This window comes from Platalea leucorodia (assembly GCF_965183815.1).
Source record: "Platalea leucorodia genome assembly, chromosome: Z".
Taxonomy (NCBI): domain Eukaryota; kingdom Metazoa; phylum Chordata; class Aves; order Pelecaniformes; family Threskiornithidae; genus Platalea; species Platalea leucorodia.
Window position 1 is genome coordinate 92,703,459 of NC_138858.1, and position 25,122 is coordinate 92,728,580.

At 63.9% G+C, this 25,122-nt stretch overlaps 1 protein-coding gene across 1 annotated transcript; it reads left to right on the forward strand.

The window, feature by feature from the left end:
- Positions 1-1,151: 1,151 nt before the first annotated feature.
- Positions 1,152-25,085, forward strand: LOC309602156 (adhesion G protein-coupled receptor A2-like; the record flags this gene model as incomplete). The annotated part of the gene is made up of 19 exons (XM_082335522.1): positions 1,152-1,369; positions 9,819-9,890; positions 14,203-14,274; positions 14,379-14,450; positions 14,730-14,801; positions 14,912-15,075; positions 15,152-15,365; positions 15,963-16,127; positions 16,719-16,920; positions 17,010-17,159; positions 17,293-17,454; positions 17,629-17,838; positions 17,911-18,112; positions 18,363-18,571; positions 18,709-18,836; positions 20,842-20,965; positions 21,131-21,276; positions 21,464-21,553; positions 21,842-25,085. The coding sequence occupies 19 exons, from the start codon at positions 1,152-1,154 to the stop codon at positions 23,052-23,054; spliced, it is 3,885 nt and encodes a 1,294-aa protein (XP_082191648.1). The 3' UTR covers positions 23,055-25,085.
- Positions 25,086-25,122: the final 37 nt, after the last annotated feature.

The window sequence follows — 25,122 nt, forward strand, 5'->3', positions numbered from 1 at the left end:
CCGAGCCCTGGGGGGAGAGGGGGCCGGGGGCAGCGCAAGAGGGAGCAGGGATGAGGGAGGGGGGAGCAGGAAGGAAAATATTGAACTTAGTGTGAAAAGCAGTGAAGCAAACAGGGAAGGCAAGAAGGGGAGAGTGTTAATGGCGGAGCAGAGGCCAGGAGGGCAGGGAGCAGCGCGCCCGCGAAGTGAACTGTGTGAGTTTGTGCGGGGGGTTCCTCCGTGGCGTGGGGGCCCGGCAGGCGGTGGGAGGCCACAGGAGGGCTGGTGGGGCCACGTGCGTGCCACCACCCTGGGCGCAGCACCCTGCACTTGTCGCAGCTGGGATGCTACGGCGAGGCATCGCATCGTGGCCTATATGGACCACGTGTGCTCTGGACCCTGCTGAGGCCCAGGGCTCCAGCTTGGGACCAGGCGGGGCTGGAGCTTCTCGCGCTCTGGGAGGATGCTCTGGAACACGGGGGCTCCAGCTCTTGGTCCTGTGGGACCCCATGGAGCTCCAGCTGCTGTCCACGGGTGCTCCAGCTCTGCACCGTGCAGGACTCCATCTCTCTCCCACACAGGCTGCGGCTTTCAGGACCACTCGGAGCTCCAGCCCCGGTCCACGGAGGGCTCTCTCTCTCTCCCACGCAGGCTCCGGCTTTCCAGGACCTCTCCGAGCTCCAGTCCCTGTCCACAGGAGCTCCAGCTCTGCATCGTGCAGGACTCCATCTCTCTCCCACGCAGGCTCCGGCTTTCCAAGACCACTCCGGGCTCCAGTCCCAGCCCACGGGGGGCTCTGTCTCTCTCCCACACAGGCTCTGGCTTTCCAGGACCTTTCCAAGCTCCAGCCCCGGTCCACGGGGGGTTCCATCTCTCTCCCACGCAGGCTCCAGCTTTCCAAGACCTCTCCGAGCTCCAGCCCCGGTCCACGGGGGGCTCCATCTCTCTCCCACGCAGGCTCCCGCCCGCGGAGGGGGGCGAGGGGAGCCGATGCCCTCGGCGGGGCCGGGGCCGGGGCGGGGCGGGGCGGGGCGGGCCGGGGGAGGCGCCAGGGCCGGCGGCGGAGCGCGGCGAGCGGGGGAGGCGGCGCCGCCGGAGCCGCCCCGGGGAGCGGGGCGGCGGCGGGGGGCGCGGAGCCGGAGCACCGGAGCCCGTCGCCCGGGGCCGGGGCCATGCGGCGGGCGGCGGCGCTGGTGCTGCTGGCGGCGGCGCTGAGCGGCGGCGGGACGGCGCGGAGCTGCCCCGCGCAGAGCCTGGGCTGCAAGTGCGCGGCCGAGCGGGCCAAGGCGCCCGGCGGCCCCGCCGCGCCCCGACGGCGGGTGGTCTGCAGCGGCGGGGGGCTCCCGGTGCCGCCCGAGCCGCGCCTGCTGCCCGACGGCACCGCCACGCTGTGAGTACCGCGCCCCCGGGCATCGCCTCCCGCTCCCGGGCATCGCCCTCCGCTCCCGGGCATCGCCCCCCGCTCCCGGGCATCGCCCCGGGCCGCTCCGGCCGGGCGTCTGCTGCGGCGCGGCGCCTGCGGAGCGCTGGGAGCCCGGGCGTGGGGAGCGCTGAGCCCGCTCGGCGGCCCCGGGGCGGGGGCCGGAGCGGCGGGGGGACCCCCGCATCGCCCCACGCCGGCGGGGACCGCGGCTCCTCGGCCGCAGCCACCCACGGGCGGGCAGGTGCTGGCGGGGACGAGGGAGACGGGGGGCAAAGTCCCGCGGTGTCGGGGAGCGCGGCGCCAGCGGTTGCTTTCTTCGCTTACTTAATTATTTTTTCACTTCGTAAGTGAATCTGCAGCAACAAAAGCATTGCTCGGTTCTGCCTAACTGTTTAAATTGCATTAACGCGGGGTGTTGCGGCTATAGAATAACGGAAAGGAGCCCGCTCTCCCCACGGCGCGGCGGCAGCACCAGTTTAAAGCATGGACGTGAGCTGGAAATCCAGGAAACGGCTCCTTCTTCACGCTTCCCTCCGCCGCGCTTGCTGCCCGAGTGCTGGGGGAGGATGTTTTTGTTTGAAAGCGACTGTTCGCACTGGAAATATTTGCTGAAAAGAGATCGGGAGCAGTAAGTGGGCTTTGGGTTTGCGCAAAGGGTCTAAAGCTGCCGCTTGCTGCCTAAAAGCTTCCTTGCGCCCTCGGTGCCGGGGAGGGTTGGGGTTTCGGCCGGCGCTGGCAGCCGGCGCGCCTGCTCGCTGCAGCAGCGGATTGCAGGGTTTATTTATAACTCCGGAGGAGACGTTTGAATTAAAATCTGGTTTGGAGGGCAGGGCCGGCAGCGCCGTTGCTGGAGGGAACGTGGCTTTCACCCGGAGCGTCGTCCCACAAGGGTGCCGGTGTTTGCCTGCCCACGGCCTCGGCTCTCCGTCGTCTTCTCCTCAGGCGGGTTTTGTTGGATGCTGCGGGGGATCGGGGATGCGCGGGGCTGGGCTGGGGGCTGCCGCGCTCCTGGTCCCCTCCGCTCTCACGTGCTTGAACCCGCTTTGCCGCGTGTCTGCTTGCGCGCTGGAGCTGCTGCTATTTCTAAAGCATCTCTCGGTCCCCGTGTGCCGTGCCGCTGGCTGCAAAGGGGCTTCGATTGGGGCTGGCGATGTCCGCTTTGTGAAAACGGAGTGGCTGCCGAGGGGACCCGGCTGGTGCCACCGTCCTGCCCGGCCGTCGCGCGCGTGGAGCACGTTGTGGTGCGCGCCTGTGCTGAGCGGGCGCCACGAGCAGGGGCTGAAGTGCAGCCGTCGTAATAAAAGTGTAAATCATCGTGGAGCAACAACACGCGGCTTGTCCTGAGCTTCCCCTTGGTGGGGGACGCTGGAGGCTGCAGGGCAGGTGGAGGCTGGGCTCTCCGGTCGCGCTCTTCTTCAGGCGGGCTTTGCTCTTCACTTCTTGCCTCCTCTGGCCCTTTCTCGTATGTCAGCCCCTTGCAAATACCCGCGGGGACGTTTGAGTCCCTTGCCAATTTGTCTTGGGAAAAGCATCCGATTAGTTGCCTCCTCTCGTGCTTTCTCCAGCATGAGCGAGTGTAACCGCAGTGTTGAGTCCCACTGCAGGCCCATGCCGGCGGAGTGGCCGAGGTGGGACAGAGGGGTTTGGAGCCGCCTGTGCCGGGGCCGGCTCCCTCGGCGGGGCCGGGATGACCGTGCAGAAGCATTAGGGCATTACACGATCCCACTAAAACGTGACATGAAACCTACAGGCGCAGGCAGAAACCTACAAATATGCGGTGACCCTGGGCTCTGCTCTTGCGCAGTAAACGTGATTTATTCTAAACCCTTTCCAGATGGAACAATCAAAACCAGAGGCTCCGGCTTCGGGAGTGTCTCCTGGAGCTGCTGGGGTGCGGGCAGGGAGCGGAGGAGGCAGCAGGGCCCGGGCAAGTGGCAAGGGCTGCACGTGCCGTGGGGGACACCCCGCTGGGGACAGCCAAATTCTGAGCCCTGTGGGTGAGCCGGGTCCAAGCAGGGCTCCTCCGCGTGCCCCTGGGATGCTCGGGTCCCGTCCGTGCCCCAGGGATGCTCAGCATCAGTGTGGCCCCAGTCGCAGGAAACGCATGGTGTGTTTTGTGCAGAATAACGCTTAAAAGCAGAGCCGTCTTCTAGGCTTCGGCCGGCCTGGCCTGGAAGGAGGCGTGCGTTAGCGCTAACGAGCAGCGTTGATGCTGCGCACGGGGGGAGGCTGCCGACGCGGGATTGCTGCTGTCCCGGCCGCAGCTCCGGCTGCCGGGCGATGGCTGGAGATGCGTGGGCGGCTGGAGGAGGTCGGGCGGCTGGAGGAGGTCTGCCGCTCTGCGGGTCCCTCACCCCGGCTCTCGTTTGGCTTTTTCCCATACTCTCAGTTTACTTCTTTATTTATCTTTAATTATTAGGCCTGCGCTGAGGAATCCAAGGCTGCCTCCGTGGCAGCTGCTGCTTATTTACCCCCCACGCCTAAGAAACGTTCGCTGGCATCGCAGCCTGCAGACGGGCAGAGCAGGGGACGAGGGATGCCCGTGGCCCCAGGGACCTGCCCTGCAGCCAGCCCTGGGCTCGGCTGTGGTGTCCCGGCATCCCGGGGGATGCGGTGGTTTCTCAGGGGGAGCCGTCTGCCGAGCAGAGCCATGGCTCCCTTTCTCTTCCCTCAGCTCCTCGCAGGGATCCCTGCTTTGGGAAGAGAGCAAACCGGAGCCGAGGCAGTGCCCGCAGATGTGGAGCTGCAAAAATTAACTCCATGTGGGGAAGGCGCGGTGGCGAGAGGCAGACCCGGCACGGACGGGGGTGCTGGGAACCGGTGGCCCTGCTCTGTCCTGGTGGCGGGTGCGACACCTGGAGCTGTGGCGCTGGAGCCCCTCGAGCTGGCGGCAGGACAGGGAGACGAGGCACTTCGGTTCTTGCCTAAATATCCACAGCTGTCCCGGCCGTGTCCCGCCAGTCTTCGGTCCTGCCTGAGAAACTCATGCCATGGGGAGACCTGCGGCTGCCGGGACCGGTGCAGGCAGAAGCGCTGCCTTCACGGTGGAGCAGGCACGGGGAGCCGGCATGGGGACACGTGCGGGGTCCGGCGAGCGGGGTGATGCTCACAGGGGTGCGATATCCCGGTGCAACCTCAGCAGACGTTACAAGGTATATGCTCTCTGACACCCGTCCTGTTTTATACCTAGAGGTTAATTCTTGCCCCCCAGCTCATCGTGGGGAGGAAGGAGGGATGCCAGCCCTAACAGATTGGCTTGTCACCCCTTTTTGACTCGTAGCCCTGCAGAGCTCGCCCGGCTGCGGCTGTCCCAGCAGAGCTTGCACCGATGCAACCTGGGGCCCAGCGCTTCCCCCAGCCCCTCCATCGGGGTCCAACCTCCTGGGACCGTGGTCTTCCCGTGGTTTGGGGCCGGGGGATTTGGCACCTCTCGGGGACATCCCTTCGGTGCGGCTGCGAGGTGCCGGGGCTCTGTGTATTAACAAGGCTTTAATTCCCTCCCCCTCCAGCTGACCCCTGTGCTAATCGCCTAATGGAAAAAGCACTGTATCCCTAACGAGACCCAGATAGCCGCGCTGGCCGTGGCCAGCCCCGCTGTCACACGGGCGGGAGCCGAAACCTCTTCCAGATGTGGAATCCCAGCACAGGCCTCATTTATGTGCACAGCTTGATTGCACTGAAATTACAGATTGTCTGCAGGGAATAGAGGGCTTTGACTTATGACCAATTTCCAGTTCTACTTGAACTCCCCTCTCCGAGGCCAGTTTATCCTGGGCCCTGCAGATGGTTTCTTTCTCAAACCTTTTTCAGCTTTTTATTTGTTATTTATTGGGCTGCAGCTCCGGCAGGTTTGGTTTTTCCGGGGTTGCGGTGCTGCCCGGTGCATCGGAGCATCCCAGCCCTGCCGCCCTGCGCCGGCTCTGGAGGTTTCGCCCTCTCTCCGGGGCTTATTTTTGCTGTGCTAACAAAAGCCGAGTGTTGGAACAATAATTTTCACCATCCAAAATAGCCTGGCATGACGTGAGGCTGGAGGCAACGCCCCGGGCACGTCGCGGGGAGGGCAAGAGCCCCCGAGAGCCCAAAGTGGGGAAGGGGTGGCCCCGGCCATGGCGGGGGGGGGGGTCTCCGACCCCCTTGGGCTGGGAGCTGTGGGGTTCCCCCTGAGATGCTGCTGCCTCCAGAGCCCTTCCCGGTGCCGGAGCCTTCGGCACCTCTCGCCAGTCCCGGGGCCCCTCTTTTCTCTTCCTAAAATCCCTCTGCAAACCAGCGAGCTCTGCTCGGGGCGCAGCCTGCGCCATATCTGCTGCGAGCATATGCTTTGAATTAATGCACTTGGAGAGCAAAGCGTAGCCGGCCTCCCCACCCCCACCGCAGCCCCCCCTTATTAACCTCTGTGCCGCTGCCTGTGCCTTTCCCCTGCCTGCCCGGGCCGGGGAGCCACCGTCTCCCCTCATCCTTTTTTGGTTGGGTCCAGAGGAAGTTTATTGTTTCAGCAGCCCAGTTTCTGGAGCCGTTATTTATCCAAGTGGATTCCAGCACGCTTGAAAAAACAATCTTGTTTTTTTCGCTTTTGGCTCCTCTTTTTGCGATGAAAAAAAGAAGAAGGGGATCTTTCTATCTCCCTGCCTGCAACCTCGCGGGGTCCGAGCCCTGAGAGCCTCGGTGCGGGTGGGTTGGAGTGAGGATGCTGAACCCCTTCCAAGGCTGAATCCCCCGGGGACAGGAGGATGCTCCTCGAGGGGCTCCCTCCCGCCGCCCCGTCCCCGCCTGCGGCCGCGCATCCCCCCGTCGTTTCCGTTTGACTCGACACTCTGGTCCTTAATCCCCGCATTGTCCGCAGAGACTTTTCCAGCCATCTCTCAATTAGCCGATTATTGTCCCGGCAGCGGGGCTGTCCCCGGCGGGCGATGGGAGCCCACCTGCCCACGCACCGCAGTGCAGGAGGGTCTCGGGGCGGCTGGGTGGGCTGAAGGCGCCGTTTTGGGTGGGAAGATGCTGGAGCGGCGCAAGAGCGGTTGGGTGTTGAGGGCTGGGGGCGTGCAGGGAGTCCCCGGCCCTTTGCACCGCGCCAGGTTGAGGGGGTACCTCTTGCCGCGGTGTTTACCGGCGCTGCCGAGGTGAGGAGTCCCAGCCTGGGCTGGAGCCAAGGCACAGCCAAGTGACGGCTCCTGAGGAACACAGCTGTGCTTTCATGGCCTGCCAAGCTCTGCGGACGGCTGGGACGTGGGGGCACCACATCCCCTCTGCAACCCCCGGCCCCGCGCGGACCTCAGCGAGCATCTGGGGAACCACCGCAACCCCTGCCCGAGGCGCTCCCCAGCCCACCGGCGGCAACAGCCACCGTGGCCACGGTGAGCCGGGGAGATCTGGGGGGCGGCGGGGTTTGCTTCCAGCCTCCCATCCACTTCCCTCCCCAGCCGATCCCTCCTCCTGGCCGGGCATGAGAGCGGGGGCAGCTCTTGGGGTTTGAAATCCGTCTGAGGGGTTCGGATCCGGCCCCGGTCCCGCATGCTGAGAGCTGGGTCCCAGTTCGGGGTCCTGCTGCCCCAGTGCGGCTCAGGGGCTGCTCGCCCCTGACCCCCGTGTGTTGGGTCGGGGTGGCCTCGTGGGCACGCTTATTCCATCATATTTTGGTGTTTCTCGGTTAATCTCCTGTAAGTGGATAGTGCACAGGGCTCTGCTGCCTGCGGACGCGTGGGGCCGGAAAGTCCCGTGGAGCCTGATGGGAACTTCCTGGGAAAAAAAAAGGAAAACATTTTGGAACATAATATCCATAAAAGTAGCAAAAACAAAATAAAACCGTGTTTGAGGATGTGAGTTGTAACAGGGGAACGTGACCCTGCTGGCTTCTACAGGATAGGGAAAAGAAGAACCAGGAATGCTACTCGGAAAGTTTTATCAGGAAGAAAACTTTCAGTTGAATTGTTACCGTCAGTGCAATTTTTGTGTGCCAAACACTCATTTTGGTCGAGGACCTCTTTTCCTTAAGGAAGGGCGGACCAGGCACCGAGCAGCGGGGTGTTGCAGGGATAGGCAGTGCCTGTGGCTCGGGGTGCCCCTGTGCCGTGCCGGGGTCCCGGCTGTTCCCGCGCTCCCCAACAGCCGCTCCCAACAGGCTGACGGCTCCAGGGGTGCCTTCGCCCTCGGCCGAAGCACGCCATGGGGAAGGCGTCCTGCGGCTGCTTTCCCGGCCGTCGGCGGGCGGGTTCCTGGCCCGGCCGCCTGGCTGCAGATCACAGGGGAGGCCGATCCCATCGGGACCGCGGGAGCGTTGCCTTTTAAGGCGGGGAGTTCTGTTTTTATGGCAGAGGCGCGGATGGTCCCAGGGGTTCGCGAACAAAGCCAGCATCCCTGGCACCGGGGCTCAGCCCTGGGGGCGGCCAGGGGCTGCATTCCCAGCTGGACGCAGCTCTCCGGTGCACTGGGCCCCCGGTGCAGGCAGCCAGCTGCCTGCTCTCTGCCCGCTGCGCTGGTGGCACATCCGTGGTTGTAACCCCCTGCAAAGCCCTGGGAGCCTCTGGCACAGCGGAGTCCAGCTTGCCCGGGGTGCCCAGTCCTCCCTGCCCAAAGGGGAGGATCCATCCTGGGTGGGTGATCCTCCATCCATGGAGGATCCATCTCCATGCCGGGGACCCCCCTGCCGCCCCAGGCCGGGACGCAGGACCAAACACAGGAGGTGTGAGACTGGAGTCTCGTGCACTCATCTGTTTTCTGCATTTGCAGCTCACACATCCCCAAAGGGTTGTTTCAGCAGGGTCCAGTGTGCACCCCAGCTCAGCCCCTGAGATGGGGGGGTTCTGCTCACCCCTGAGGTCCCCCCGTGTGTGCGCAGCCTGCGGAGGCTTTGCAGGGTTGTGAAATCCATTGCTGCTGGAATTAAAACCTTCTGGAGCTGTTGGGGCCAGCACGGCTTTGAGCAACAGCTGACGCCGTGATGGGGAATCAAGGCATGCCATGGGGCTGCCGTGTCCTGGAGCCGGGGCTGCTCCGGGAGCGATGCTGCTCCGGGAGCATCCCTGCTGCCCTCCGCTCTGGGCAGGGTCCGGGGCTGAGCCGGCCGCTGTCTGGCACCAGTGCTCGCTGCTGCTGTGCTGGGGCGAGCGGAGCCCCATGAAAGCAGGGTCCCTGCAGGGAGGAAAGGGTGAGATGTGGCCCTGGCCGTCGTGGCTGTGGCCGCCAGCGTGTGGAAGCAATTTGCAGGCTGGCGGGGCTGCCGGCCGCTTCCGCTCCCCGCCGCTGGCCGGGTCGCGGGGCCCCGTGGACACGGAGGTGCCCGGTGGCGGCTCCTCATTAGCACAGGATGCGGCCCAGGGCGCGGGGCTGTGCCGCCTGCCCCCAACCCTTCCCTCCCCACCACGCTTCGAGGGTTTGGTAGCTGCCCCCACTGCAACGCAGCCCCCCGAGCCGGGTCCTGGTCCTGCCCGCTCCCCGGGCAGCCCCGGCATGGGAGTCCAGCCAGGGAGAGCTGAGCGTGGCCGCCGGCGGCTGCCGCAGGGTGGGCGTTCGGAGGGGATGGAGCTCTGCAGCACACAGCCGCCATTCAGCCTGGCTGCAGAGCCCGCCTGTGTGTAAACAGCCCCGGCTCCGGCCCTCAATGAGCCCTTTTTTCCCCACGCCTCTCCCTGGCCAGGGCTGCAGGGTGCCCTCCCGGCCCCAGCTGGCGGCCGTCCCCCTCTGTTTTTGGATCACGTTTGCCAGCAGGAGCATCACCGGTGCCCGCGCAGACACCCGGGAGCGCTGGGGAAGCACCTCTGGTCCCCAAGAGCTGGCTCCCATCCCCAGGCCAGGTCTGGCTCTGCTAATTGCCCCAATGCGCTTTAATGAGCTCCTGGTTGAATTGTTGGGTGCTTGTGCCCTCCCTCCCTCTCCTGTCACCCCGCAAGGGCCCCTTTGGCCGGCAAAGCTATTTACTTTGGGATAAAATCTCAGCACTGGGAGGTTCCTGGGATGGCCGTGATGCTGTGACCGGAGGGTGGTCAGGCTGGTAGGGGGCAAGAGCTGAGGGTGCCATGGGGTCCCCTCCTGGCTGCAGGTCCTTGGGGTGCCCTCTCGGTGCAGGTGCTGGGGTGGGGATCTCGTCACCCACACGTGCAGCTCCTTACACCCAGGCCCAGGTACAGGAGCGATGCCCCAAGAGCCGGCACAGCCCCGGGCACCTCCAGCCCGGTGCTGCCATGCATGTGGACCACAGTGTGGCATCCTGACATGGCCGTTGCATCCCATGTCCCCACCCAAGTCATGCAAGCCTGTCCCTGAGGCTTCACCATCACCACCACCGCAGCGGCACAGCCAGGGCTGCTGCTTCTCCCAGTGGGTCTGGCCGTCCCCGTTCCCCCTGCAGCCCCGCAGGTCACCGATGGGGCTGCCCAACAGGTCGAATAACAGGGCTGCCCCTCTCCCTCTGCTCTTCCCACAGGCTGCTGAGTAACAACAAGATCACGGTGCTGGAGAACGGCTCCTTCTTCGGGCTGCGGGCTCTGGAGAAGCTGTGAGTGCCCGGCGGGCGGCTGGGGGGTCCGGGCAGGAGGGGTGGGCAGCAGGGCGCAGGCAGGGCTTCTGCAGGGTGTGAGCCGGCAGCACCGCGCAGGTCCTGCTCCCAAAGTCGCTCCTGGGTGCTGCAATGGGGCCAGGGTGCGGGGTTTGCCACTGGCACCCGCGGGCGTCCCGGGGACCCCAGGAGCCGCACTGGGGCGGGAGGCACCGGGGGGGCCGTACTCTGTGGGGGCCGGTATGAAAAGCGACATTGTCCCCCTGAACAAAGTCAACTTTCTTATCTCTCCATGAAAGGCATCTCTATGGAGGGAGCTGTAATAAGGGGAGATTTATGGCCCCCATATGGGTTTGATCTGTAGGTATGCAGGAGCGGGGACCGGCGCACTGAGGGCGTTTTGTTCCCCACCGTGGCCCCGTGAGGGTCTCGCGCATTCCTGCGCCGGAGCGGACCTGGGCGGGCGCCCGCTGCGGGACGCTCACCCGGTGTGACAGTGGCCTGGCTGCCGGCATCCGCGGGCATCGCGCACCGCAGCCTGCCTCGGTCCCGGGCATCCTCTGCAGCAGGCGGTGCCGGGGCTGCGGTTGTGGGGTCCCCTTCTGCTGGGCACCGGTCCCTGCCTTGCAGCGCCTGGCCCGGCGCTTTCCTGCAGGGCATCACTCTGGGTGCAGATGGGCAGGGGGCGGGTGGCCGGGTCAGCAGGGAGGTGAGGGCAGTGGAAAGTGCAGGCAGGGGCAGGCAGCATGCCTGGGGCTGCAGGGACTCACCGGGCCAGGTGCTGACCGTGCCGTGCTGCAGCCACACTGGTGCGCTCGGCTGGCGGCGGGCCTGGGGAGGGTTACAGCCCTGCCGAGGGTTCGGCACAGCCCCGGCACGCTGGCCCTGCCAGCCGGGGGGCTCACAGGGGGAGAGGGGGCTCCCCAGGGGCAATGGGACCCACACCGCCTGCGTTTCATTAGCCCGAACAAGGAAGCGTTTATTAACAGAGATCTTGTTCAAGTTACAGGGTGTGCACCTGCCCCGGCCCGCAGCGGAGCCCAGCTGCTCCGGCGGGCGTGGGGGCTGCAGGGCCACGCCGCGTGCACAGTGCCCACTCGTGACATTGCTCTGGGACGTGCAGCCTCTGGTGGGTGCCAGCCCCTGGGCAGCACCCGGTGCACAGCGCTGTGCAGGGGGTGCACGGTGTCAGGTGGGGTGCAGGCACGCCGTGGTGCACGGTGCCTGGTGCACGGCACTGCGGGTGGCGTGCACGGTGCTAGGCTGGGGAGCGGGCACGACAGCACGCAGTGCCTGGTGCACAGCCTTGGGGCTGGTTTGGGATTTTAAAGCCATGGAAATCCCTGTGGGACTGTTCTAGAGGTGAGCAGGAAGCAGCCGCCTTGGGGAACCTGTGTCCCTGCAGACCCATGCGGCTGAGTCCTCCCCAGTGCGGTTCCAGGCATGGGGTCGTCAACTCCTGCCTCCTGGCACCGAGCTCTCATTAGCAGGAGGGATTAATGTGCGCGCAGCCGGGGCCGCCGCGGGCGCTGCGCTCACCAGTGAGGGCTGTGGTGGAGCTGGGGGGCCGGCATCCTGGGGGACCGTGGCTCTGCAGCCCCCGGGGTGCCCGGCGTCCCCCTAAAAGTCTCCGTGCTCTGGGAGAGCAGCCACCCCGTGTCACCTCCCGCTCACCTCTGCTGTGCCGAAACCCCGCGCGGGTCGGAGGGGGAGCGCCAGTACGGCCGGGGGGGCCGTGGGCAGCGCTCCCCCGTCCCTGGCCGGCCAGCATCGCACCATGCCATGCCTGATTGCTCTCGACAGGAACCATAATTGTTTTCATCGGGTCGGTCCGGGGCCACGGCGCAGACGTGCCCCATGGAGGCTCTGTGCTGGTGCAGCGGGGACTCGGTGGAGGCTCTGGGAGCTTTTGGGACCCTATGCCCACCCCAGCTGCCCACTGTGGGTGCTGCGGTGTCCCACCATGACAGAGGGGAGCCATTCCTGGGGTGTCAGCGGTGTGCGGGGTGCCCCCATGCACCACCACCCCTCCGGGCTTGCAGCTTGGCATCTCCAGTGATTTGTAGCGGCGTAATGAGATTAATGAGTCTGAGCGGGGCCGGTATGCAGCCGGGGCGGCCGCGCTCATTAGCGCAGCCCCGCCTGGGAACGTCCTGCCCTCCGCCGGGGCCAGTGCTTCCCCCCTTGGGGCTTCAGGCTGTGAGGGGGCTCGGTTGGGTGACAGCAGCGATGGGGATGGAGTCTGTCCATTTGTCTGTCTACACTGGGCTGCAGCGGGTGCTGCTGCACACAGGGAGCTGCTCGTGTGGCTGCGGGCTCAGCCCCAGGGTGCTGGGCTCCTTGTGGCTGCACCAGGCTGGATCAGGCCCTCTGTGCCAGGGTTTGCTGCGTGCATGGAGGCTCGCTGCCTCGGGGCAGGAGGCGGTTGCTTTGCAGGGTCCCCAGGAGTGCGTGGTGGCAGGGGGGTCCCGGCATACACGTGGCAATGGGGGTCCCCGTGCACACGTGGCACTGTGCCGCTGCCGGCTCTGGTGCCTGCAGCACGTCACCCCGCCGGGGCAGGGGGAGGAGAGGGCTCGGGATCGGCGGAAACGCGAAGGCAAACAACTGTGGTGTGGAGAGAAGAGCCTTATCGTAAATCAGCAGCAGCAGCCCCGGGCCCCCGGCCAGCGGGAGGAAGTGACTGAGTGAGGAAGGCTCCCCGCCAGCCTGGCCGTGAGCCCCCGGGACCCGGCACGGTCCCCAGTAGGTCCCATCCCTGGCCGGTGGTCCCTCAGCCCCCGGCTGCACACCGGCCAGGGCCAGGGGCGCTGAGTTTTGGCAGCGATCGTGTTTTGGCTGCTGCGTCCCTGCAGGCCGTGCTGGTGGTGTGTGCTGGGTGGGTGTCCGGGGCGCGGGGGTCCCTGGGGGCCTCTGGTGGCCCCCAGCGGGGAGCAGGGCTGGTGCGGATGGTTTCCCTGGCCATGTATGGACGGGTGTTTGCAGGACGGGTGTTTGCAGGTCGGGTGTTGGTGCGGCGGGTGTTGGCGGTGTTGGCGCTGCAGGTGAGTGGAGCTGTTCCTTCAGCACCGGCGCTCACCTGGCCCCTCTGCCTGCACACCTGCCTGCACACCTGCCTGCACACCCGGCCGGGCACCCGGCCATCGCAGCTGCCAGGACATGCTTTTGCCTGTCGGGGAAGGCCAGGGAAGGCAGGGGTGGGCAGAGCTGTTGTGTTGGCCAAGTGGGGCCGGGATGATGCCGGCCGGGAAGGCGTCACACCGCGTTTCCCTTCCCTGGGGTTTGCAGCGCAGGGGCGTGCACGCCCTGCACCAAGCCCTGCCCGTTTGGGGTCAGCTGGGGACCTGCAGAAGCCACTTGGGTGAGTTTTAGCCCGGAAGGAGAGCATATCCCTGTGTTTACGGTGTGCAGGCAGCATCGCCCGTGGTCCCTCTCCCTGCGTGGCCCCTCACATCTCGCCGGTGGGACCCCTGCGCCCCCCTGTGTCCCCAGGTCCGCTGGAAGGGTTTGCACAACTCCCCCGTCCCGGGCTCCAGCTTGTGGCCTTGAAACAGGGGCTGCGGTTCATGGGGTGTCCCCAGGGCCGCACGCGGAGCAGCGGGTGACCCAGCGATGAGCACCGTGGAGCCTGCTATAAATAAACACAGCATTGCCATATGGTTCCCATTTCCTCTCCCAGCCAGCGCCAGTGCTCAGCAGGAGCCTCCTTGCCAGTCCGTGGGGCTGGATGGAGCGGCCAAAGCCACCGGTGCTCCCCGGCTCCCCGCCGCGCCAGCGGCCGCCCCGCACCGGCGCATGCCTGGCGTACTTCTGATTAGATACGTGCCTCCAATCAGGCTAATAAACCAAACGAGCTTCCCCCGGGTTGCAAAGCCCTTCTGGGGCCGTGCTGGCAATTGCAGCCTACTCTTATCCCGCTTGCAGGAGATGATAACTTGTCGGTATACGGCTGCTCTGGAAACAACTGTGCAGGAGGGGATGGCGGCCACCGCCAGCATGCATGGGCATGCGATGCTCCGCTGTGCATGCTTGGAGCGTGCAGAGGGGCTGGCGTCCCCCCTGCGAGCGACGGGGAGCCTCGCGCCTTCTCTGCGCCCTTTGGAGAGATAACGAGAGGGAAATGGGATGGAAAGCTGCTAATGAGGCTCCCGCGCAGGGTTTTGCAGCACCTGGGGCTGCCGAGGAACCCGTGTGTGGGAGATGGGGGCTGGGGGTTCGGGGTGCGCTCATGCCCTCGGCCCCACTGCGTTGTGTCTCCTGTGGACGGGGCTCCCTGCTGCACACCCTGAGGGCTGTGTCTGTCTCCCCACAGGGACCTGAAGAACAACCTGATCAGCACGGTCCAGCCGGGTGCCTTCCTCGGCCTCCCCGAGCTGAAGCGCCTGTAAGTGCTGGTGCAGCCCCCCCGGGAGCACCCGGGGCCGGCCTGGGGGGAGCGGGGCCAGCGGGGCTTCCCCAGCCCTGACGGCCCCTCCGCTTGCCTTGCAGGGACCTCTCCAACAACCGCATCGGCTGCCTGAGCGCCAGTGTCTTCCAGGGGCTCCCCAACCTCCTCAGGCTGTAAGTAGCTCCCTGGGGACCCCCTGGCCAGCCCCATCCCCTGGGTCCCAAGAGGAGCCCCCACCCACTGCCCTGGGGCATCGCTGGCAGTTTTGCACCCCAGGGCTGGCCCCGTGCCACATCCCGAGGCCAGCTCCTACCCTTTACCTCCGGATGGTGCTGGGGCTCGCGGGGCTGCAGTTGCCACGTGCCCACCCTCCTCAGGTGCCTTTGGGAGGTGTTGCCGCTCCCAGCAGGTCCCCGGTCCCCTCCATGCCGCCTTTCTCTCCTGTCCCACAGGAACATGTCCGGGAACATTTTCTCCAGCCTCCCGCCTGGTGTCTTCGATGAGCTCCCCTCCCTGAAAGTCGTGTGAGTTTGTGCCCCGGGATTTTGGCACCCACAGGGTGTCCTGCTGGAGGGTCTCAGGGCTGGTGGCGTGCCCCGGTCCCCTCGGCACCCTGTGACACCGGCCCTTGTAGGGACTTTGCCACCGAGTACCTGACGTGCGACTGCAACCTGCGCTGGGTGCTGCCCTGGGCTCGCAACCGCTCGGCGCAGATCTCGGAGCGGACGGTGTGCGTCTACCCCCGGCACCTCCACGCCTTCCCCCTGCGCAGCGCGCGGGAGAGCCAGCTCCGCTGCGGTGAGCCGGGGCCGGGGCGGGGGCGGCGGCGGCGGGCGGGGGCGCGGGCTCACCCGGCCGGCTGTGTCCCCCGCAGCGGGCGCCCCGGAGCTGCACACCCACCACCTCATCCCGTCGCTGCGCCAGGTGGTTTTCCAGGGTGACCGACTGCCCTTCCAGTGCACCGCCACCTACCTGGACAACAGCACCCAGATCCGATGGTACCACAACCGTGAGCCGGTGGAGGAGGACGAGCGGACGGGCGTCATTGTGGAAGAAAGCCTCATCCACGACTGCACCTTCATCACCAGGTCAGGGAATGGGGATGGAGATGGGGTTGGAGATGAGATGGGGATAGTGATGGAGATGGGATGGGGACAGAGATGAAATGGGGACAGGGATGGAGATGAGATGGGGATGGGGATGGAGATGAGATGGGGACAGAGATGGGGATGGAGATGAGATGGGGACAGGGATGGGGATGGGATGGGGACAGGGATGGAGATGAGATGGGGACAGAGATGGGGATGGGATGAGGATAGGGATGGAGATGAGATGGGGATGGAGATGGGATGGGGACAGAGATGGAGATGGGATGGGGATGAGGACAGGGATGGAGATGAAATGGGGATGGTGATGAGATGGGGATGGAGACGGGGTGGGGACAGAGATGGAGATGGGATGGGGATGAGGACAGGGATGGGGATGGGGATGGGGATGGGGACAGACACTCGTAGCCGCAGGGCTTGCTGGTTTGCAGGTACAAAGTGCCGTGGGGGGGCTGCCAAGCATGGGCACCTCCTGTGCTTCATGGTGTGTGTCCCCACGCCCCCAAGCTTCGGGGGACTGCTGCTGTGGGTTTGCTGTGGGGCAGACCCGCCATGCCAGCCCATCCCCTCTGCCCGCAGCGAGCTCATCCTCTCCAACATCCACGTCTCTGCCAACGGCGAGTGGGAGTGCGCCGTCTCCACCTCCCAGGGCAACGTCAGCAAGAAGGTGGAGATCGTGGTGCTGGAGACCTCTGCGTCCTACTGCCCTGCCGAGCGGGTCACCAACAACCGCGGGGACTTCAGGTAGGGACCGGCAGTGGCGTGGCCACGGGGTGGGTGCTGCGGCGGGACGAGGGATGCACGTGGTGTGCGCCACATACAGCAGGAGCGGTGCGTGCCGGGGCGGGGGGCTCGCCGCAGGTGACTGGGCGTCTGGTAGCGATTAGCGGCCGCGGGGAGCGTGAGCGCCTTTGAAGGGCTTCCCGTGCCGGCGGCGCAGCCCAGCTCCAGCGGCAGAGGTGTTGGAATTTCTCTGGCACGAGACGAAAGGCTCCGGGCACCCGCCGTAACCCCGGCGGGGCCATTACTGAATATAAATTACTGGTATAGTCAATGTGGCTTAAATTAGCAGTGCCCCCCCCACACCCACTGCTTCCCTCTGTGCTGTGCTGAGCTGAGCGGGATATGGGACTGGGGAGGGGGCAGCTTTCTGGGGAGCATCACCCTCAGCCCCCCCGGAGCCAAGGGGAGGCAGGGGCTTGTTGGGGGGATTTGGGGGCTGCGGTGCCCACAGGCCGTGGCGTGGTGCTGGGCAGGGTCCGCACGGGGGGAGTGCAGCAAGAGAGGGCCGTTGGTGGCGAGTGCCCCGCAATCACTGTGTGCCCGCGCCCGCAGGTGGCCCCGCACCCTGGCAGGCATCACCGCCTACCAGCCCTGCCTGCAGTACCCCTTCGCCGCGGGGCCGGCCGGCGGGGGCTCGGCGGCGGAGAAGCAGGCGTGGCGGCGCTGCGACCGCGCCGGGCGCTGGGAGGAGGGCGACTACTCCCACTGCCTCTACACCAACGACATCACCCGCGTCCTCTACACCTTCGTGCTGGTGAGCCGGGGGGCCGGGCGGGGCTCGGCCGTGCCGGGGGGGCTGGCGCAGCCGGTGACCGTCCCCCCCGCGGCCGTGCCGCTCTGCAGATGCCCATCAACGCCTCCAACGCCCTGACCCTGGCTCACCAGCTCCGCGTCTACACAGCCGAGGCGGCCAACTTCTCGGACATGGTTGATGTCCTCTACGTGGCCCAGATGATAGAGAAGTTTATCGGCTACGTGGACCAGATCAAGCAGGTAATGAGCACTTCTCCTGTCCCCTGCTTGTCCCAGCCCTGCCAGTTATTTTTGGGGTGGAAAAGCATGAATTGGGGTGTTTGCCGCTGGGGATGGCAGTAGCTCTTTGCGGAGCCGCTTGCTGTCCTCGCAGCTGACGGACGTGATCGTGGAGATGGCCAGCAACATCATGCTGGTGGACGACCACATCCTGTGGATGTCGCAGAAGGAGGAGAAGGCTTGCACCAGCATCGTCCGCTCCCTGGAGAAGATCGCCGCCCACACGCTCAGCAGCAACTCCCAGCACATGGCGGTGGTGAGTGGGGGGCAAGGAGGGGGCCTGGCTGGAGATGGGAGGCTGAGGAGAGAGAAAGAGGTGGCTGGGCTGCTGGTGCGGGGTCTCTGCCCGTGCTGGGGGGTCTCTGACCATGCTGGGGGGTCTCTGGCCATGCTGGGGCTGATGGCCGCTCTGCGGTGCTGTGCCTGGCAGAACTCACGCAACATCGCCTTCGAGGCGTACGTGGTGAAGCCTGAGAGCTACGTGGGGCTGAGCTGCGTGGCTTTCCAGCGGCAGGATGGGGGTCCGGCTGGGCGTCCCCCTCCTGCCGAGCGGGGGGCTGAGCCCATGCCCGACCAGCAGCTGAGGCTGCGCTGCACCACGGGGCGTCCCAACGTCTCCCTGACCAGCTTCCACATCAAGGTACGGGTAAGCTGGGGGACAGGGGGGTGCCGGTGGGGTGGCCCCTGCTCACCAGCAACCGTGCGCCCGCAGAACAGCATCGCCCTGGCCTCCATCCAGCTGCCGCCCAGCCTCTTCGCCAGCCCTGTCCCAGCCACGCCGCTGGCCGACTGCAAGCTCCAGCTGCTGGTCTTCCGCAACGGCAAGCTCTTCTGCAGCACAGGCAACTCCTCCCGACTGGCCGACGACGGCAAGCGCCGCAGCGTGGCCACGCCGGTCATCTACGCCGGGACCTGTAAGGGCTTGCCTGTTGGCGGGGTCTTGGGGTGCCCTATGTGGGGCTTTTGGGGGGATGGAGCTCCATGGGGCTCCTTGGGCTGTGCCCTGGTGCTCCTGCAGAGCAAAGCCATCCCTGGGGCTCCTCATGGGGAGGTGACAACGTGCCGGTGGGATGCAGTGGGGGGTCCCCCATGCCCAGCCTCCTTTGGGGGTGCAGGCAGAGGGGTGTCTCTTGCCCTGCTCACCGCCTTTCTCTGTTGCTGCAGATGGCTGCGGAGTGGGAAACCTGTCGGAGCCGGTGGCCGTGTCACTGCGGCACCCCGGGGAGGGTGCGGACCCGGTGGCCGCGTACTGGAACTTCGAGGTGCTGGGGGGCATGGGCGGCTGGAGCGCTGAGGGTTGCCAGCTGGCTGCCCGGGAGCCCAACGTCACCTCCCTCCACTGCCGGCACCTCAGCAACGTGGCTGTGCTCATGGTAGGTGGGGGTGAGCAATGGGGTTGGGAGGCTTGCTCGGGGGGTGCGGAGCCTGCGGGCTGCAGGGGGTGGTGGGGAGGGACAGGGGGATGGGGACGGGTGGCGTGGGGTCTGACGGGCTGTGCTGTGCTGTGCAGGAGCTGAGCGGTTTCCCCAGCGAGGCGCGAGGCGCCGTGGAGGTGCTGCACCCGGCCATGTACACCTGTACGGCCGTGCTGCTGCTCTGCCTCTTCACCACCATCATCACCTACATCGTCAACCATGGGTGAGTGAGCATCTTGGTGCCAGCCTTGGCCGTGGTGATGGTTGGAGGGGCTGTGCTTGGGTGGGTGTCTCTGCGGGCAGCTGGAGGAGCTCCCCAGGCACCCCGGGAGGAAAGTGTGTGGGGATGACCATCCAGGGGATGACCATCCACGGGATGGCCCTCCAGGAGATGGGCTTTCAGGAGATGGGCTTTCAAGAGATGGCCCTCCAGAAAAGTGCTGCCACAGGAGCCCGTCTTGTGGCAATGGCTGGATGTGTCCTGCCGTTATGGTGATGGGGGCCTTGGGCTGGTTGGCTATGTCTTGTCCTGCAACGTGAGGCATGGAGGAGGCGAGTGGGACTTTGAGGGTGGGTGTGAAGACCCCCTGAGACCTGGTTGGGGCAGAAATGGTGAGCTGCTGGGGCTCAGGGATGGGGTTCCCCCATACCGGGGGCCAACGAGCCCCCCAGGCGAGGGGATAGTGGGGCAGCGGGCAGTGGAGCGGTGGCTGGGCAGGAGCAGGAGGGCCTTCCCTCTGCAAAAGCAGTGCCCCACGAGCGGCCGGGATGGAGCAAACAGGGCACTTTTAGCAAAGGGCAGGAGCAGGGCCAGCCATGCTGCCAGAGCCTCATCCCAGGCTGGTGCTGGGCTTCCTGCGGGGCCAAGGGCTCTCCCCCGCTCCTCCATCAGCCCTGCAAGGCAGCAGCGAGCAACACTCAGCAGCGGGTCCTGCTCAGAGCCCCGGGTGCCGCAGGAGCCCCTCACTCCCCGCGGTTAACACCGAGCCCACCAGGATGCAGAGGGGCTCCGGGCAACACTCGCTGCACAAGCCAGAGTGGGACAGGCCACTTACCAACCAGCTGCCTCCTTTAAAGCAGAAAGAACACAGAAATAGTTATATCTAACACTTAACGAGTACTTAATGAGATGCACGTAAGGCCAAAGTAAGAGCCTCCTGCTGTAAGTGAAACAAACACTAATGAAGCCGAGCAATGCTCTCGATCCGCATCTATTGCTCTGTTGGAAGAACCCAACAAGAACGATTATATCTAGCACTTAACAAGCACTTAACAAGATACATATAAGGCCAAAACATTCCTCTTTCTATAAGTGAAAAAAACCACTAATAAAGTCAAGCAACATTGTTAGCTAAATCTATTATCTATTTCTCAGGAAGAACCAAATATTGTATCTAACAAGTACTTAATGAAATAAATACAAGGCCAAACCATTCCTCTTACTATAAGTGAAACAAACACTAACAAAGTCAAGCAGCATTATTAGCCCACATCTATTATCTATTTCTCAGATATAACCCAATAATAAGTATTATATTTAACCCTTAACAAGCACTTAATGAGATGCACATAAGGCCAAACCGTTCTCCTTACTATAACTGAAATAAACACTAACAAAGTCAAGCAACACTATCAGTCTGCATCTAGCTATCACCTATTTGGAAGAACCCAACAGTAATTATTATATCAAATACTTAACAGTACTTAATGAGATACATATAAGGCCAAGCCATTCAATTTATTGTAAGTGAAACCAGTATTAACAAAGCCAAGCAATACTATCAGTCCACATCTAACTACTACCCGGTTGGAAGAACCCAATAATAATAATAATTATATCTCACACTGAACAAGGGCTTATTTAGATAAATATAAGGCCAAGCCGTTCCTGTTGCTGTAAGTGAAGCAAACGCCAGCAAAGCCGGCCAGCGCTATCAGCCCACATCTCGCGATGGAAACGTCCCCTTCTCCGCATCCCAGCACCGGTGGCTCCTTGCTGACAGCCCCGTGGTTGCCAGCAGCTGTGAGTTCTTTGCCCACAGGCATGCACGGCTTCTTCATTAGCCACGCTCCATTGCCTGGGCAGGGATGGGCTGTGCCGAGCATCCCTCCAGGGCAGCGGAGGCAGGATTTGTGCTGCAGGAAAGGGCTCTCTCACGCGCTGCAAATAACGCTCCTGCTCGGGGCCGGGCAGGAGCTCACGGGTGCCCGTTGTGCCTCTCTTCCAGCACCATTCTCATCCCGCGGAAGGGCTGGCACATGCTGCTTAACCTGTGCTTCCACATCGCCATGACGGCTGCCGTCTTCGCGGGAGGCATAACCCTCACCGGCTACCTGATCGTCTGCCAAGCGGTAGGTACCAGGGGAGAGGGGACGGCCACCACACGCTGCCGCTGCCCGCGGTTGCTCTGCAATTTGCAGAGGTTTCGCCCTGCCGAGACCCGCAGGACGGTGACCGGCGGGGACACAGCCATGTCTGCAGCACCCCCCTTCCCGGCCATCGCCTCTCTCCTGCAGGTCGGCATCATCTTGCACTATTCCTCCCTCTCCACCCTGCTGTGGATGGCGGTGAAAGCCAGAGTGCTCTACAAGGAGGTAACCTGGAAGGCCCCGCGGCAGCCGGACGGGGACACGTCCCAGCCGGCCCCCAGACCCATGCTACGGTACGAACACCCCTTCCCCTCGCCCCGGCCCCGCGGGGGAGCAGAGAGCCACGGGAGCGTCCCCTGCCTCACATCCAGAGGCTGGGGCAGGACTTGCTCTGCCGTACAAGCCCGTCCTGCCCGCAGCCGTGCCGTGCTCTCCCGAGGGCTCGCTCCGGGTGTGCGGTGACACCGTTCCCCTGTGCAGGTTCTACCTGATCGCCGGCGGGATCCCCCTCATCATCTGTGGGATCACGGCAGCTGTCAACATCCACAACTACCATGACAACAACCCCTAGTAAGTGTCCCTGCTCAGCCATGCCTTCCTCCCCAAACGGGAGGCCTCCCTCCGCTGGGGCAGGGGAACCAGCAGCACTGGGAATCTCGGCAAGCTTGGAAAAAGCCGGTGAGATTTTTCCCAAGAGCTATCTATATATTGGGAAAAACCCAGCCAGGCAGCCAGCAGGCCTCTGCAGAGCCCGTGCCATCGGGGCAGGGGTGCTGAGCATCACAGTACCACACCACCTGGCTGCTGGCCGTGCAGGCACCCAGGTCTGCTCATCAAAGCCCCTTTCCTCCCGTACAGCTGCTGGCTGGTGTGGCGGCCCAGCCTGGGGGCTTTCTACGTCCCCGTGGCTTTCATCTTGCTCGTCACCTGGATTTACTTTCTCTGCACCGGGCTCAGCCTCCAGTGCCAACCGTCACGCCGGAAAGACATCCCCGAGCCACTGGAGCCACCGCCGCGGCTGGGGGGTGCCAGCGACCTCCTGACAGACTCCGGGTCCATCTCGGTCACGCTGAACTCGGGGCCACCCTGCCCGGAGGCGGACGGCGTCTACTCTCTGCAGGTGCAATTCTGGGCACTGGTGACCACCCACGCCTTGTACGTCGCCCTGTGGACGTTCGGCGCCATGGCTGTGTCCCAGCGCTGGTACTTGAATATTGTCTTCAGCTGCCTCTACGGCATCACCGCCGTGGCGCTGGGACTCTTCATCTTCATCCACCATTGCGTCCGGCGCCGGGATGTCCTCAACTCCTGGTTCTCCTGCTGCCCCTCCTACAGGAACGCCCTGCCCATGCAGGCATACGTCCACCCCGGGCTGGCACCAGAGGATGGCTCGCAGGTCTTCATCGGCTGCGACCCGGAGGCAGCTCGCTCCGGCGCCTCCTCCTCCTCCTCACCCAGCAGCACCGGCTCGGCTGGGGGCCGCTGCAAGCTCACCAACCTGCAGGTAGCCCAGAGCCAGGCAGACGCCCGCCCGGCCGCTTGCCTGGAGCCAGACCCTGCTGACGGCAAGACCACCGGCACCAGCAGGCACGCCAGCAACCTCCACAGCCGCAGGAACCACCGGGGCAGAACTAAGCAGTGCCGGGACGGGAAGCACCACCGCTTGAAAATGCTGCGGGGCCCCTCCTCGGAGCATCCCTCCAGCGAGAGCGGGAGCCTCCACAACAGCCACTCCGAGAGCTACCACAGCGGCAGGAACAGCCCCATCAGCAGCGGCTGTGCGGGGCCACGGGCCCCCCAGGACGGGGAGACGGTGCCCAGCCACTCGGAAGGCAGCGATGGCAGCCGGTGGGCGCCCAACTTCGCCGAGGCTCGCCGGAGGAGCGCCAGCAGAGACAACCTGCGGCAAGCCAACGCCGCCGAGAAGGAGGCGAAGCGCCGGTCCTACCCGCTCAACGTGGCCAGCCACAACGGTGGCCTCAAGGGCAGCAAGTACGACATCAACCTAGCCAGCGCCGACAGCGTGGCTGGGATGAAGACCGGCCTCTGGAAGAGCGAAACCACCGTATAAAGGTGGGGAAGGACCAGACGGCCGCAGCGCCGCAGCATTTTCCTCCAGGAGCCACAGTCGGAGCCGCTCGGGGCATCTGCGAGGAGGCGACGCTGCGGGAATCGCCACGTGCACTAGTGGGGACGGGCGGCATGGCCAGGGGCTCCAGCTCACCAGTGAGCTTGGCAATGCCAAGCCTGACCCGTCCCCCCGAGGAGGCTCAAAGCTTCCCGTTGCGGCGCTGGGGTCTCGAGGTGAAAGGCACTCCGTGCTCTTCAGCAGCCTGAATTGCAGCCGTACTTTAATCACTCCTGCATGTCACTTAAGACTGATCCTAAATGCTATTTTATAATATACAGAGGAAACAAATGTCTATTTTTCAAAGCTATATTATTGAATGTATATATGTATAGACAGATCAGTAAGTGATGCGAGTGCCTCGTTACCGACCAGTGTTCTCCGGGAGCGGGCATGCCCCCGGACGCTTTGGCAATAGCCCGCTCGTGCCGCGACTGCAATATTCCCGCCGAGGGGAACTACACCGGGCGCCTGTGCGATCCCAGCCTGAGCAAGCTGCTTTTGAGAGAGTCAGAGAGCAGCTTCTCCGTCTGAAATGTTTTTTTACATGCAAAAGTTTTTATCCGCGTGTGTTAGACGCCAGTGTTTAGCCCTGTGGGTTACGCGGCTGCCAAAGGAAAAGCCATATCGCAAAGCAAGCACAAGGTAAGAGCAGCCTCAGCTCAAGGCGAGGCGATTGTCTGCACTGTTTTAACGCCAGACACTAAAATCACGGCCAGAAAAGGCTCCCGAGCCCTCGGAGGTGTAAGCTATGCAATGGGGTGGCCTGGCGGAGCCACGCCGCTGCCAGGGCCGAGACTGACCCTCTCTGGCAAAGCACCAAAGAGCCGAGCTGTGGGCAGAGACCCAAAGCAGGTCCTCGTCCGTAACCCAGGGGTGCACGCTCAGAAAATACTTGGGTTTGCTCTTAGGGAGGCAGAGAAACCCCCCGGCTACCGGCCTTGCACTCGTGTAAGACGAGAGGGAAGCGCCAGGGAGCAGGGGCCATTCCTGGGAAAGTGGGAGAATGATGCCAATTAATTAGGGACCTTCCTTGGACAGTTCACATGATGCATTCAAAGGGCTGGAACTTGGATAAGCACTTATTTTTTTTCCCCATTTAAAAACAAGTCCCCCCTTTTTTCAAGCCTGCAGATAAAAAAGCCACCCTGCAGGCAGCAGCAGGCTCTGGGAGCCTTCCCCTGCCAGGTCCTGAAGGTTTCCTGAAACGAGAGGAGGTTGCGTACCCCGCAGCCGGGCAAGGCTGGTACCGTACCGTGCTGCCTGCTCCTGCCCACGCTGGACCGGGGCTGTGTTTCACCCCTCGTCCAGCGTTGAGCCCGGCTGACGCCGATCACAGCCGTAAGAGCGATGCAGAGGAGGTGGGATGGGAGCCTGGTGCCTTCTCCACCCTTTCCATCCTCCCCCCGCCTCATTTTTCTCCTCCGTACAAATGGGTTTCATTATTTAGCTACCTCCCAAGGGGTCCGAGGGCCGGGCAGGGGCCGGCGGGGAGGGAGAGCCACGAGGCAGCGGAGGAAAAAGCACTTAGTGGGGGATTTGTCTCACCTTCAGAAACCCTGGGGGAACCCTCACCCCTGGGCTTAACGCGGCTCTGCCGCTCCCCGCCTGCCTCGACTTCTCTGCCCAGCCGGCGGCTTAAACCACGTTCCATTAGGCCTGGTATTTAATACAATTGAAATCCTTATTGTCGATACCGCAGCCTGCACGGTCTTGCTGACGCTGAGCTGTTATATATGCTTGCTGCACTGTGACAGTATTATATAAAAAGCTTTGTATTATTAATTACACTTTTTTTTTTGTCTGTTTACATTACAAGCAAATGACATATCAACAGAGAGCTTCTTGCAATATACGTGGGGGAGGGAGGGGAAAGTATGCCAAAGAAATGTCTTTAAAGGGCTCTTTTTGCATTTTTATATAAATAGAATGTTTCTAGCAGATATGTTTTGTTTAATATATTAAAGATTTGCCAATCTGCCAACATCTACTGTTATTTCTCGCAGACTTT